Raw genomic sequence first — 13,724 nt, forward strand, 5'->3', positions numbered from 1 at the left:
AGCCCAGGAGAGTCCCTGCATTCAAGCATCCTCTTAGCGGCTTGCTTTTAGCTGAAGACGGGGCGGGAGGGGGGGTAGCTTCCAAAGGCCTGTGATCTCCAGCTGGTGATGAAACCCCTGCTTCTAACATCCTGCCCTGCTCTCCTAATCTCCACAGACTGTGTGCAGAGGAGGGGGGCTTTGCTCTGCTTGGTTTCTGTGGCACGCACAGAGGAAGGATGGAATATTCCATTCCTCCTCTGCCAGCCTGGTCACTTGTTTACATGAAACTCCTGGTTGCCTATGGCTACCAGGCTAGTGCTTAATTGCAAGACTGGATTAGTGGGCCAGATATTGTGGATTCAGCTCTTTTTCACTCCGCTCTTAGGCCTGCAAGGCAATGCACTTTATGCCTCAGATGGACAGCTCATGCAAGTCGCCTGATTGCTGAACAAAGTGCATTAGAATTTTGTGAACTTCCAATAAGAGTTTAGCCTGCTTACCTGGGAGGTGGTGTCGGGGGAGCCTGTGGGTACTGTCTGTCAAACACGTGCATGTCATAGGAGGGGGGAGAGTAAACCGGAGGCGGCTCTTCATCTGAACTGTCAGGTTCTAGAGTCCGTTCCAAGATCTGAATCAAATGAGAGAGGCAGAAGGAGACAGAATTTAGAATGGCTTTGCACATTACAGAGATCCGAGAAGTGCAGAAACGGTGAGGACTAGGGATGTAAAGGAGGCAGTGATTGTGCTCATTGCAATCAGCAGCGTTTCTGTTCTGTTACAGTTTGACTTCTGCTGAGACCTACGTTAACTGCCTCTCTATCTGCTAGGGCCAAAACTTGTGCAATTGATATCATAATTAATATTAATGCATTTCAGTAGAAGGGCAACGTCAAAAACAATACAGACAGTAACACAATCCTTTACATAAGGTTTGCAGACTAAAAATACAACCATAAATACTGTTCCCGACAACAGACAAAAATATATATATAAATTGTCACAATTTATGCTCCCATTTCTGACCAAATTCTATGACATGCCCACTGAGGTCTCATGGATGTGGCTTCCTCGCTTTCACTAAAAGAAGGCAGCTCTTAATTTGTTGTTGTTGTTTAAAAGGCTACTGGTGACTCTGCAAGATGAAGGGTAGGGGAAGTGGGAACTGAGACAGCAGGAGGCCAAAGGAAAAATGAACTCAAAAGATCTGCAGAAGGAGCTGAAGGTTAAAAGTAGCAAATGGGGGTTAAGGGAGGGGGCAGCAAGGGACAAGTCATGGAAGAACTTTCCGTCCACTCAGCCTCTCATTTTTCCAACCCTAAATTCACTCTCCACATTTCTGCAGCAATTTGCAGTTTCTTTTTCATGACAATTCATCAGCATTTCAATGCAGTTGTCCTCCGTACATTCTACCTGGCCCCCAGAACTCTCCTTGGCCCCCTGACCACTGGTCCTGCTAGCTAGGGATGATGGGAATTGTAGTCCAAAAACAGCTGGAGACCCAAGTTTGGAAAGCACTGCAGTAGAACAAGGTTAAGCATCTTATGATGCCACACAGCTAAATACACTTCAATAGCCACCTTTCAGGGCCTGACAGGTGCTTCACAACCGCCTCTGCTTCTGCAGCCTCAAACACATGACACAACCAGACTCCCATTGCCCTCTGGAGGCCCTGCCGTGCCCAGCTGGTGGGCTGAATGCATCTTGCGAGGGCCGTGAGTCAGGTAGACCCCTGGGGGAACTGCAAGACTGGGCAGACAACCTGCCCCTTGGCCTTAAGTCACCCCAAGGCAGGACGTGCCCCTCCACACCCGACGTCTCCTGCTACTAGAGCAAAAATAAAAAATAAAAGAGTTTCAACTCCACCAAGATCCTGGCAGCTTTGGAGCATGGAGCTTGTGCTATCATCTTGCCGGGATGTTTTCAAATCCGCAAATAGTCGAGCTATTCACGCAACATGAAACCCGCTTGCAGTTGTCCCTCTAACCAAGCGCGACACACAGCCTGCCCTTGTCAGATCTGCTTTGAAAGAATGTGAGGCCGTTGGCTTCATCTCACCATGGCTGCTCGGCTGTTGTCATCCACCCCTTTCTCTCTCCCCCCCCCCTTCCGCCTTATCTTTTTCTGCACTGCAAAGCTCTTGCACATAGTTTTTCCTACTGCCATTCTTAAGGTCTGCATAGGGGCAGGAGATGTTATCCTTTAATGCCCTATAACTCTTGTGCTCTTTTTTTATTCATAGGAGAGCCCCAAACCTGTAAACCAGCGTGTGGTCTGAACTGGCAGTGGCTGACCAGGAACAGGAGACCTTGTAGTCAATCACAGTGGAGAGCTCAAGGAAGGACACTGACCCAGTATGAAAAGGAACCCAATATCCTAATGTTGTTATACAAATCCATGGTGTGACCACATTTGGAGTAGTGTGCGAAACACAGACTGATAAAGTAATACGTTCCTCACGCAGCAACAGTGCATTAGTGGCGGGTTTATTCCGCTCTATCAGTCATTCCACGATGCTTCTCCAATGCTACCACATGGCATTAATGCAGCAAATGTTGGGAGGGGAGAGAACCAGAACATTTGGGGTCTAAAAAGTTTCAGGCTTTCCGCAGCAAGTTACAGGATATTCACTGATTAGAAGCAAAGCAGCATGACAAAATGTAAATACAACCAAAGTATAAAATACAACCACCACCTCAGCAATCACAGTCCAGTTTGTTGACTCCATAGTCCCCTGCTCCCCCAAATCCTCTGGTTTTATTTTCTCCACACAAGAAAAACAACCGACCCCTGGAACATTAGCTAGCAAACACCCAGGCCTGGTTTCACCACACAGCATCACAGCTGGCACCAGCCTTGGCACCTTTCATTGGATTCTCCCATTCCCCCCAGTATTCAGCTGCCATTTTCACTTCACACAATGCCCCACAGCAATTATGGGCAGTAAAAACAGAGGACACCCAGCAGCAATCGAAGAAGCACCGCCATGTTAGGTATGCATGGCATGCAAGCATAAGGAGGGATCCACCAGAGGGAGCTTTGAATACGGCCTCCTTGGAAGATGGAGCCAGACCCACCATTGTCCCACAATGCAGTGAGTTTTACCTCAGGAGGAATACTGTCATCTGAATCCGAGCTGTCATCATACCCGCTGCCGTCTAAGTTCATCTGCAACAGCTGGTCAATGGTGGCGTCCACTGCGCCATTGTTCGCCCTCAAGACACATTCAATGATGTCGTAATCCATGTTGGGGAACATAGTCTTGAAATCTTCCATGGCCTGGTTGAATTCCAGCCGCCGGACTTGCCTCGCGGGGCGGCTGTTGTTGAGTTCCTGGGCAGAGGAGCCGCTCCTCGAGCTGCCATTGCTGCTGCTCCGCCGGAACAGACTTGTCATTTTTGATAACTGCTTTTGGAAAATGTTTAGACTTTTTTTTTTCAAACCAGCTTTTGAGGTAGAAAGGAAGGAAATAGAATAAACGTATAAATCCCCAGGCCAGGAGGAAGAAAAGGTGAGGAGGCACGCAGTCTGCCTTCCAGATTTGTTGTCAAGAAGCTACGTCGACATCTTCCAGCGCCGCTAGCCAGTAATCCACAACAAAATGGCGGGACATTGGCGGTGCCAAAGCGCAACGCTGCTGAATATGCCTGGAGAATTTCGGACCACGGTGACTCTACCACAGGAGGAAGTCTGAGAGAAGGCCCTTCAGTACGGCGTCCAAAGCCTCAAAAGCATGTTTGACTGAAAAATAAAAAGATTTTTTTATTTTGTGTGAGAAATGTAACCAGAGATAGCTGGTTTTAAATGGTTCACCTGCCCACACAACTCATGAGACAACTGGGAATTGGCAGAATTTGAACTAAGTTTGGGGGTGGAAATCCTCAATTAAAATTTATTCAAATATCTAACCAAACTTTCCACTTCCTTGGATGTCCCCGAGTTCTGGTATAATGACAGAGGGAGGTTTCGTGTTGGCTATGCCTCTTGCCTCCTCCAAGTGTGTCATTACTTTTAGGATCATACTGAGTCAGACCTGTTGGTATCTAGCTCAGTATTGTCGACACTGACTGGCAGCAGTTCCCTAGGGTTTCAAACAGGGAGTCTCCCCCAGCCCTCCCTGAAGATGCTGGGGATTCAACCTGGGATCTTCTGCATGCAAGGCAGATGCTACTAATGAGCTACGGCTCTTGCTTTTGAAATGAGAGGCTGGCAACCCTGGATATAAATGTGTTTAAAAAACAAGATGAAATGGATTTTTGCAGCATCAAAAAGGAAGAAGATACTAGAGAAAGTGTTTAATTTAAAACAAATGAATAAATGTGTCCACAACTGCATAGCAGGAAAATTAAACAACTCTCTATTTGCTACGTTGGTTGTGTTGATTTCAGTGTCAAAAAGAAAATATATAAAGCACACAGAAACTAAATGGATAGGAAAACATGTTGCAGAAATGTGCCTCACAGGGTTGTATTCAAGCAAGTTCTATTCCAAGCTGAAGTTGGTGGGTTGTACCCAACGTAGCACTAAGGGCACGGGGCATGCATGGGGAAGAAAAGGCAGCGAAAGCAGAAATCCATGAACTGAAAGGACACGTTTGCTGGATACTGCCCAATGGACCTGTGTTAAATATGCCCATTATTTTCAACTGGTCTAACTCTGAGCATGACTTAACACTAGACGCAACCCACAGTATTTTGCTTTGCTGTTAAATACCTCAAATCCACAACAGCAGAAAGCACCAAAAATTCAATTATTAGTATTGCCTTTTCCCCCTTCGAAAACACAGAAAGAAAATACCATTTATTTCTGGTACAGACTCCACTGATGGATGAAATTACACCAGGAATGAATTGGGCAGAGTTTTTTTTTGGGGGGGGGAGCGTTCCATCACATTATCTCATTTCCATTATGTGGCAGGCGGAAGATTTCAAAAGCCAACGAGATAATAGAACCATATTAATTTTGTGTGTGTGTGTATACACAAAGAAAAAAGAAATGTCATTATAACCTCTTAGCGAGTCAGCATACAGGCAGACTTAACACCATTAGGCAAAGCAATAAGCTGCAAAATTTATCCATGCGTTAACAATTCTCTTATCACGCACACATATTATGCACAGATGTTCTGCTCTTGTACTAACCGATTCATGTCAGCGATAAAACTGCAGCCTTTTAACGCTCTGAATTATTCTTGGAAACACGGGAGGCTGGTCTGGTAGGACGAGTGGGGCGCTGCCCCACTAACCTCAGTCTGAACTCAGCCTCCACCTGCCTGGCTGACTTCTTACATCCAGTCCAGGAGGTAGCCCTGCCTTCCAGCTCCCTCCTCCTTATAGTCTGTGTTGCCCTTGTAGAACTAGGCAACGGGAAACAGGATGGGGACAAAAAGAGAATGAGTCAGCTTTGCCTGTTGTCTGCTCCAATTCCCCCCACTATGGGACTCCCTGCAAAACGTGGGTCCCCAGCTATTGTTGGACTACAATTCCCATCATCCCTAGCTTGCAGGACCTGTGGTCAGGGATGATGGGAGTTGTAGTCCAACAACAGCTGGAGACCGAAGTTTGGAAAGCACTGCTCTACAAGCAGGGAACTGCAGGGGTGTGAAGTAAGGCCAGTGAGCGGTGAGGGCTGGAGTGAATTCTGAGGGCTGGGTAGAATGTATGGAGGGCAGCTGCATTGAAATGCTGATGAATTGTCATGAAAAAGAAAAAAACCTTGCAAATTGAGAAACGCTGGCCTAGAGACACCTCTGGTCTGATCTAGCAGGGCTCTTCTGATTTCAGAAAAGGGAGGCTTGTCTAATTGGTCCTTTTTGCCCTGCCTTGGAGGCTGCTGTTGGGGGCAGAGTGCTGCCAGCCCCATATCGTGCTGCTCAAAAGCTTGCACCATCTGCCTATGCTCTTCCCCTCATGGCTCAGATGCACAGCTCATAGCCACCAGGGGCCATTGTGAATCTGATGTCATGCAACTGAGGCCAGAACTTCTGGTGCTTACTGAAGAGTGTATATTCCAGCGGATTTTTCAATTACATTATGATTTTGATTATGGTCTGTCACTGCAGGACTCTTATAAAATGAATTTATTGGGGGGGGGGACCCTTGTGTTTTCAGCTGAACTGTTTTGGAATACATAGAAGACTTACCGGGACAATTCACAGGGGCCGCACCGCCATCTCATTCTCCAGTGATTCCAAGAAAGCTACTTGTTACCAAGAGAGGGAGATTCTTTCATTGCCTGTTCAGACCGAGAGTGGGGGAACCATAGCAACCTGTAAGAAAATGCTTGTGTTAGTGCTATGTCATTCCTTGGTTTGCTGAACGGTTGTGGGGGAATGTTTCGCAGGGAAAGTAAAGCGGCAAAAACAAGACCCCAACCAACAAAACAAGGTTGGGGTGTAGACAAACCTTCCCCAACAACTTTCAGTGTGAATTCAGGGTGCATTTTGCTATTTCAAATTGTGCAAAACCTATGTGGGGGTGTTGCAGGGCAGTGACAGTTTGCAGACTGGCGATTAATATTAAGAGTGAAGTGCTCCAAGCACAATTATTGCATCTTGTAAATATGCCATCCCAATTTCTTCATACCTGCCGTACTCAGGAAATTTTAAGAGAGCTTCGTTTTATCACGTTAGCAGTAACTAGAAAACAATTTGTCAAAGGTTGTTAAAGGATCCACAGAGAGGTCTGACCCATAGGGCATAATCCACAGAGCCCTTCTGCTCAGTGGGTCTTGAGCAGGGAGCCTCATAGATTAAGCACCAGCTCCCTGATCCACTGGCCAGAAAATAAAGAAACCACAGGCAGTTACAGCTGGGACCCTCTAAAACAACCCAGAATCCTCCGGGGGGGGAGTGCATGAGTATACCGGAGATCCTCCTCAAACAAACACTCCTGGTGTAGCCCTTATTCTGGGAGGTGGTGGTGGGAATCCAGACCAGGTTTTATGTGTTCCAGATTAGCAGAGCTTGGAACAGTTCCAGTCTAGTTTTTACACAATAGCGTGGGAGCTACAGAAACTGGGCCTTGGGTGGGTGTGGCCTTTCTCATGCTTCATATGCGAGTTTGTTCTCAACCAAGTGGTTTGGTCACCAACCTTCATACGAAGACACTCTGGTGAGAAAGTTGGGTTGAGCATGGGAGGCTGTCCCACAGTGGTGTGGCTTTTAAAAACACATTGGACGAATACCTACAGGCTAAAGGGTTTTTGCTTTCTTGCCAGGAGTATTCTGCATCACGTCATTGATGCAATAACAGTGCATTGGTGGTGGACCACCAATATACTGGACCACCAATATACTGGACCATCTACACATCATTCAACTTTATTAGTTGTTCTGTGATGATTCCCTGATGTTACATTTTTGCCATTGGGAGGGTCACTCCTCCGCTATAGCACCATGAAAGCGTAACATCTGTGGTATATAAAGTTACAGGGTTTCAGCAGGACGTTATGCGAAAGGCACCAATTGGAAATAAAGGCAGCGTGTCTGCTTCGAAACTTTCGCAGGAGCAAAGTGGGATTGTATATACCTGCCCCAAAACCATTGTGAGCACAAATAATCATGAATGCACAATAAAAGACATCTGGAGAGGTCCTTTAAAAAAGAAAAAAGAAAAGAAACCACTTCTGTTATGTTTCAAGGTGGCTACTTCTCTGCAGGCCCAACGTTCATATGCCTTGCAGATGCTTTGCCTTTTGAATGGATTTCAAGGAATAGCCCAAGCAAATTGAACATTTCCATGCAAGCCTTTGGAGCTTTCCTGCTGCAAGCTGGGGAAGGAGCCAAGGAGCCTTAGTACCAGCCTCATTAACAACCAAGCAAAGGGACGTTAAGCTGACGGAAGACTGAATTCAATTAAGTGAACATCTCCAAGGTGCCGCGGAGCGGGTTATTACAAGCTCGCTGAGGGACAAAACTGGTTCACCCGTGTCTCTTTTGCATCCTGTTCTGAGTGCTCACTTGCATGAACAACTTTTGCTTTGTATTGTTCACCGCTGGACGTGAATTTAGCATGCCTCCAGAAAGAGGCATTCCAGCAAAGGCGATGGGACTTCCCAGTTTACATATCAGAAAAGTGTCTTAGCTCAAAAGAGTGGGCTCAGCTACAAGGAAGGAAGGAAGGAAGAATTGTAGAGTTCAAAGGGACCCTGAGGATCATCTAGTCCAACCCCCTGCAATGCAGGAATATGCAGCTGTCCCAAATGGGGATTGAACCTGCAACCTTGGCATTATCAGCACCATGCTCTAACTGACTGGGTTATCTGCTTCACATTCAGAAGGTCCAAGATTCAATCCACTACATCTCCAGGCAGAGCTGGAACAAACCTCTGCCTGGGCCAGGGACGGTTCTGAGGGCCAGACAGAAATGCCTGGAGGGCCACATTCAGCCCCCCAGGGATTGAGGATCCCCACTCTTGTTCTAGGCACTCTCTCTGGGGGCTTATAAGAAGACAACCCTGCTGGACTAGGCCAAAAGGTCCCATCCAGTCCAATGTTTTTCTCTGCACCCAGCAGCTTCCAGGGAGATGGGGCATCCTCTGCTGCTTGCCCTTGGCATCTGGCACTCTGAGGTAGGCAGTCTCTAAGCATGGAGGTCAATCAGAGCAGGATTACAGCTGTAGCACAGCTGTCGGCTCCCAGCAAGATGGGGAATTATTCTCTTTCATACCCTGAAATGCAGCAACCTGGTTGATCGCCTGGCATTATTTCAATATAAACCCCCTGCCCCCCACCCCCGTTAGTGGAAACAGCTAGGTGTTCACGGTTTCTATGTCATTCCATTCCCCCCACTTGGATAATACAGAACAGCGCCTGGATAATAATCACCCTCACCATTACGCAGACGGCCCTAGAAAAAAACCTGGCACGCACCCGCTGCCATTTTTCAAAACGGATCAAAACCATATTGCGCCCTTCTGCAATTTGTCCACGAATGCCTCATAGAGGGCCCTTGAACACATGCTTCTCCCCCCACACAGGCATGTTAACTGTTCATTCACAGCTTTTGGCATGTGTGCAGGTTTTCATCGGGCCAATAAAGCCTCCCACGCGCTCCATTCAAAGCTATTCCACACATTCCAGTGCAAAGAAATGTTGGAAATTCTCAAGAACCCTTGCAGAAAAGACCAGAAATGTGCTCGCCAGCAGCAACCTTGTTTTTTATGCTGGTGAGCGCCTGCCCCAGGACAAAGCGAGGAGACGGGTCTGATGCAGCAGCAAAAAAAGTTAATGCTATTCTAGGCTGCATCAACAGAAGTTAAGTGTCCAGATCAAGGGAAGTAATAGTACTATTCTATTGTGCCTTGGTCAGACCACACCTAGAGTACTGTGTTCAGTTCTGGGCACCACAGTTTAAGAAGGATGTTGGCAAGCTGGAACGTGTGCAGACGAGGGCAACCTAGATGATAAAGTGTTTTTTAAACCAAGCCTTATGAGGAATGGTTGAGGGAGTTGGGTATGTTTGGCCTGGTAAAGAGGAGACTGAGAGGCGATCTCATAGCCATTTTCAAATATCTATAGGGCTGTCACATGGAAGATGGAGCAAGCTTGTTTTCAACTGCTCTGGAGGGCAGGACCCGAACCAATGGATTCAAGTTACAAGACAGGAGATTCGGACAATATAGGAACTTTCTGACAATAAGAGCTGTTTGACAGTGGAACAGACTCCTATGGGAGGTTGCGGACTCTCCTTCATTGGAGGTTTTTAAGCAGAGGCTGGGTGGCCAGCTGGCGGTCAATGAGGGAGAGGTGATACAGGGAGGGACCCTCCATTGGCTCAGCTAGGACAGACTACCATTTTGCTCCTCCCCTCCACCAATTGCTATCCATGGCCACATCACCTGTTCATTATGGCGCTTTATTACGCAGTGGCATGGAAGCCTTGCTGCTCTCAGGTTGGAAGCCATTATTCTACGCAAGCAAACAAAAATCACTGAGAGTGCTTTAGCCGGGGGGGGAGGGGAAGAGACAATTAAACCATTTAGTTTAAAAATCTGGCTAAGAGACCATGTTCATCAACTTAAATTTTCTGCTGTGGGGTTCTCCTCCTAGCTTCTGATATTTGGAGCAAAATCCTCTGCTAATTATTTGTAAACCAATCCCGCTCCACATGACCTGATTAGCTTTCCAGCCCTCCAATTCAAGAAGGGGATTAATGGAACAACATTAAGGAAGCACTTTTTTAAAAAAATTGCTTATAAAGGAAGGCATACATGACTGCTAAATATTAAAAAAAGCGAGATGAAGCCAGCGGTTGCATCCGGATAACAGTTGACCAGTAGAAGTAGAAAAACAGAAGCTGTTGATATTTTAACTGAATTGAACATAACACAATAACAGTAAAATAATGTGGGGGTTGGTGGGATATTGTTTCTGTTTGTTACTATGGTGTGTATGTTTGTGTTTTCATATTGTAAACCGCCCTGTCAGGATTCTTGTATGAAGGGCGGTATAGAAATACAATAAATAATGAATAATGGCCCATCCAGTCCAGCATCCTCACAGCGGCCAACCAGATTTCTGTGGGAAAACATCAAGCAGGGCCTGAACACAAGAGCCCTCTACCCTGCTGTTCCAGAAACTGGTATTCACTGCCCCCAACCATGGAGGCAGAGCATGACCATTGTAGCTGGTAGCCACTGACAAATTTTGTCCAGGTCCTCTTTTAAAGCCATTCCAAGTAGGTGGCCCGAACTACATCTTGTGGGAGTGAACTCCATAGCACCAATTCACTGGCATCGAGAGGGCCACCAGGCAGCTGAGACAGGAAAAGGACTGTACAGCATCTGGGTTTCCATGCGGATAGTCCCAGATTCAATCCCCAATGGCCTCTCTAGGCAGAGTTATGAGGTAAACTTGCCCTGAAAGTCTAGAGATTAGCTGCTAGTCACTACAGTGGTAACTCAGGTTACATACGCTTCAGGTTACAGACTCCGCTAACCCAGAAATAACGCTTCAGGTTAAGAACTTTGCTTCAGGATAAGAACAGAAATTGTGCTCTGGCGGCGCAGCGGCAGCGGGAGGCCCCATTAGCTAAAGTGGTACTTCAGGTTAAGAACAGTTTCAGGTTAAGAACGGACCTCCGGAACGAATTAAGTTTGTAACTCAAGGTGTACCACTGTATAGCAAATATTGGGCTAGATGGGTCACTGATCTGGCCTGCTGATAAGGCAGCTTCCTAGACACTTAGGTCCCAGAGCTATAATTCCCACAGTAGTTTAACAATTCATCCGTCTTTGCAGGGAACTCTGGGAATTGTAGCTGGGTCTCCGCACAACTCTCGGCACCTGTAACAAACTACAGCCCCCCAGGATACTTTGGGGAAAGCTATGACAGTTTAAAGAGGTATGAGAGTGCGGATGGTCTGGATGTGGCCTTAAGTGTCAACATGGATGCATTTGCCAATGGGTACACTAAAAAGAAGATGCATGCACGCCACACATGCCCTCCCATATGTAACCCCTCAAGACTCTGGAGCAGCAGCTGAATTCTGAAGAATGGCGTCGCTACGAACAGTTCACACCAGCAAAAAGTTGACAAGACGTTCCCTCCGAAAGGCAAAACTGGGTCACACATCCATGGCATACGTTTGGCTCCCTGTCCTTTGCGTCATTGTGCCGCAGACCTGGACAGGCCTACGTGAGTTGTGCGGATTCCTGATTGCTGATCTTCGTATGTGGGAGTCCAAAGCATTTAATACCACATCGGCTCAGACCTCGAACACCTGTCTTTGGTTTGCAGAGGTGGCAGAGGCCGGTCATGGAAACTCCCCTCTGTCCTCCTTACCAGGGCTGTCTGGGAGCATAATCCCACACACACAGTGAGCAGAAGGCTGCAAAAATGAACCTACTAAGCCTACCAAGCTCAGTGTTGTACAAAAGAGCCTCACCTTAGAACTGTCAATTTCAGCGTCTCTCCGTTTCTTATTTTTTCAGTCTTCAGTTCTCCACATCTGCATATAAGTTTCTGATTTATTTTTGTTTGTTTTGTTGAAAAAAGTAAAGGTCTCATTCATCAGCATCTTTGTGCGAATTTCTCCTAATAGGCACATATTTGCAAAGCAGTTTTGCCCAATATCATGTATTTTCACCAATATACGCATTTTGTACGCATTCCTTAGCTGGAGAACTGAATTGCAAAATTTAAACACGAGCCCATTTTGAAGAATGTCTGTGTTTCAGTTCAGGTACTGTTTTGGGGACTGTGAATTAGGTAGGTTCGCCTTTAAATGCAAACTGGATCTAATTTATCCCCCATCCCTAGAAGTGCTGCTAAATGACAGAAGACTGGAAAGAGTTGTTGTTGTTGTTCAGTCGTTCAGTCATGTCGTTCAGTCATGTCCGACTCTTCATGACACCATGGACCAGAGCACGCCAGGCACCCCTATCCTCCACTGCCTCCCGCAGTTTGGCCAAACTCATGCCAGTCGCTTCAAGAACACTGTCCAACCATCTCATCCTCTGTCGTCCCCTTCTCCTTGTGCCCTCCATCTTTCCCAACATCAGGGTCTTTTCCAGGGAGTCTTCTCTTCTCATGAGGTAGCCAAAGTACTGGAGCCTCAAAGAGTAGACGTTGTTTAATGACTTGCTGAAGTAGTTTTGCGTTCACCTTCAAAATCACAGAAAGTTGCTGGAGGTTGGACTAGATAGCCTTTGGAGTTCTTTCCAACTCTACAATTCTATGATTCTAAGGTAGAAGACCTGTCCATGAAGCTCTCTGAGTGACCTTGGGCCAGCCACTCACTTTCAGTGACATTAAAACAGAGATAGGCAAAACCATATATGTCACAAGCAGAGGCCCAAATTCTTGCCCACTACACTGAGGGTGTCATTACTACGAAGGCCAGACCCTGCTTACAAGGGTCCTGGTGGCAGCATATCAAACCGACATCTGCTTGGCCTCTCTCCCTCCATTTCAAAATGGTCTCGAGCCTGAGAGCCACCATTTAAATTACCCACAATGCAACTGAAGAATTATCACTCTGGGGCATTGTGGGAAATTAAAATGGCAGCTCCTGGCTATCCGGTGCCAATTCAGAGCATTGCTGTCATGCCATCAAAACATGGGGAAGGAGGAGCAGAGTGCTGGCCTCTAACTCTGATAAAATAAAAGCACCTGAGTGATCCCTTGTTAATGCCGTTCAGCCATATATTAAGCTGCAGAGACTAAGCTAGTTGTCGGGGGGGGGGCAGGGACGCAAAGCAATCAGGAGGAAATGAAATGGGCAAGCCCTCTGGGGACAACCAGGCACACACACACAAACACACACACTTTCCCAACAAGAATTGATCCTCCAAGACTCCACAGCAGAGTAAAAGCTCCATCAGGTGATGCAGAATGAATGGCAAATTTGTCTGTATTCCTCAAAATGGGGGAAAGAAGCAGAGAGAACAAATGAACAAGCTGATAACAACCACAGCAATGGAAAGAATGGACATACAAAGAGGATCAGAGGATCTAGAAAATGACATGTTTTTACTGGCCTCCTACAGTTAGTCACCAGGCAGCACTTTTACTGCAGCAACTGTGGGAAGCAAAGGGGCTCTCTGTTCCTACAGGTGCTCTGGGTTACCTGCCACACAGGGAAAACAGTGTCTCCTCCTAGTCTAGTCAGGGATTTGAACCTGTGTCTCTCTGTTACTGGAGAATGTGGGCATCTCCCCCCCCCAAAAAAAAAAAACCTAGCTGAGCATCTGTCTTGCCACCTTATTTGCTCAACTCTCAAGCCACATGTAAATTTATGTCT

General features: G+C 46.7%; 1 protein-coding gene across 8 annotated transcripts in view; it reads right to left on the bottom strand.

The window, feature by feature from the left end:
• CUEDC1 (CUE domain containing 1) overlaps window positions 1-13,724 on the bottom strand; it is a 56,390-nt gene that overhangs the window by 12,536 nt on the left and 30,130 nt on the right. For 7 of the 8 annotated variants that reach the window (XR_004427947.1, XR_004427946.1, XM_033171499.1 and 4 more), the window contains exons 3-6: window positions 6,122-6,247; window positions 5,121-5,335; window positions 3,085-3,720; window positions 483-610 (exon numbers count right to left, since the gene is read on the bottom strand). Coding sequence is in view for 6 of the 8 variants with exons in the window: in XM_033171499.1 (XP_033027390.1) it covers window positions 483-610; window positions 3,085-3,375 (419 nt within the window). In the remaining 2 variants the exon portion in view is untranslated. The remainder of the gene's footprint in view (window positions 1-482; window positions 611-3,084; window positions 3,721-5,120; window positions 5,336-6,121; window positions 6,248-13,724) is intronic. The other variant, XM_033171502.1, reaches the window with a different exon arrangement.

This window comes from Lacerta agilis, chromosome 15 (genome assembly GCF_009819535.1).
Source record: "Lacerta agilis isolate rLacAgi1 chromosome 15, rLacAgi1.pri, whole genome shotgun sequence".
Classification (NCBI taxonomy): Eukaryota; Metazoa; Chordata; class Lepidosauria; order Squamata; family Lacertidae; genus Lacerta; species Lacerta agilis.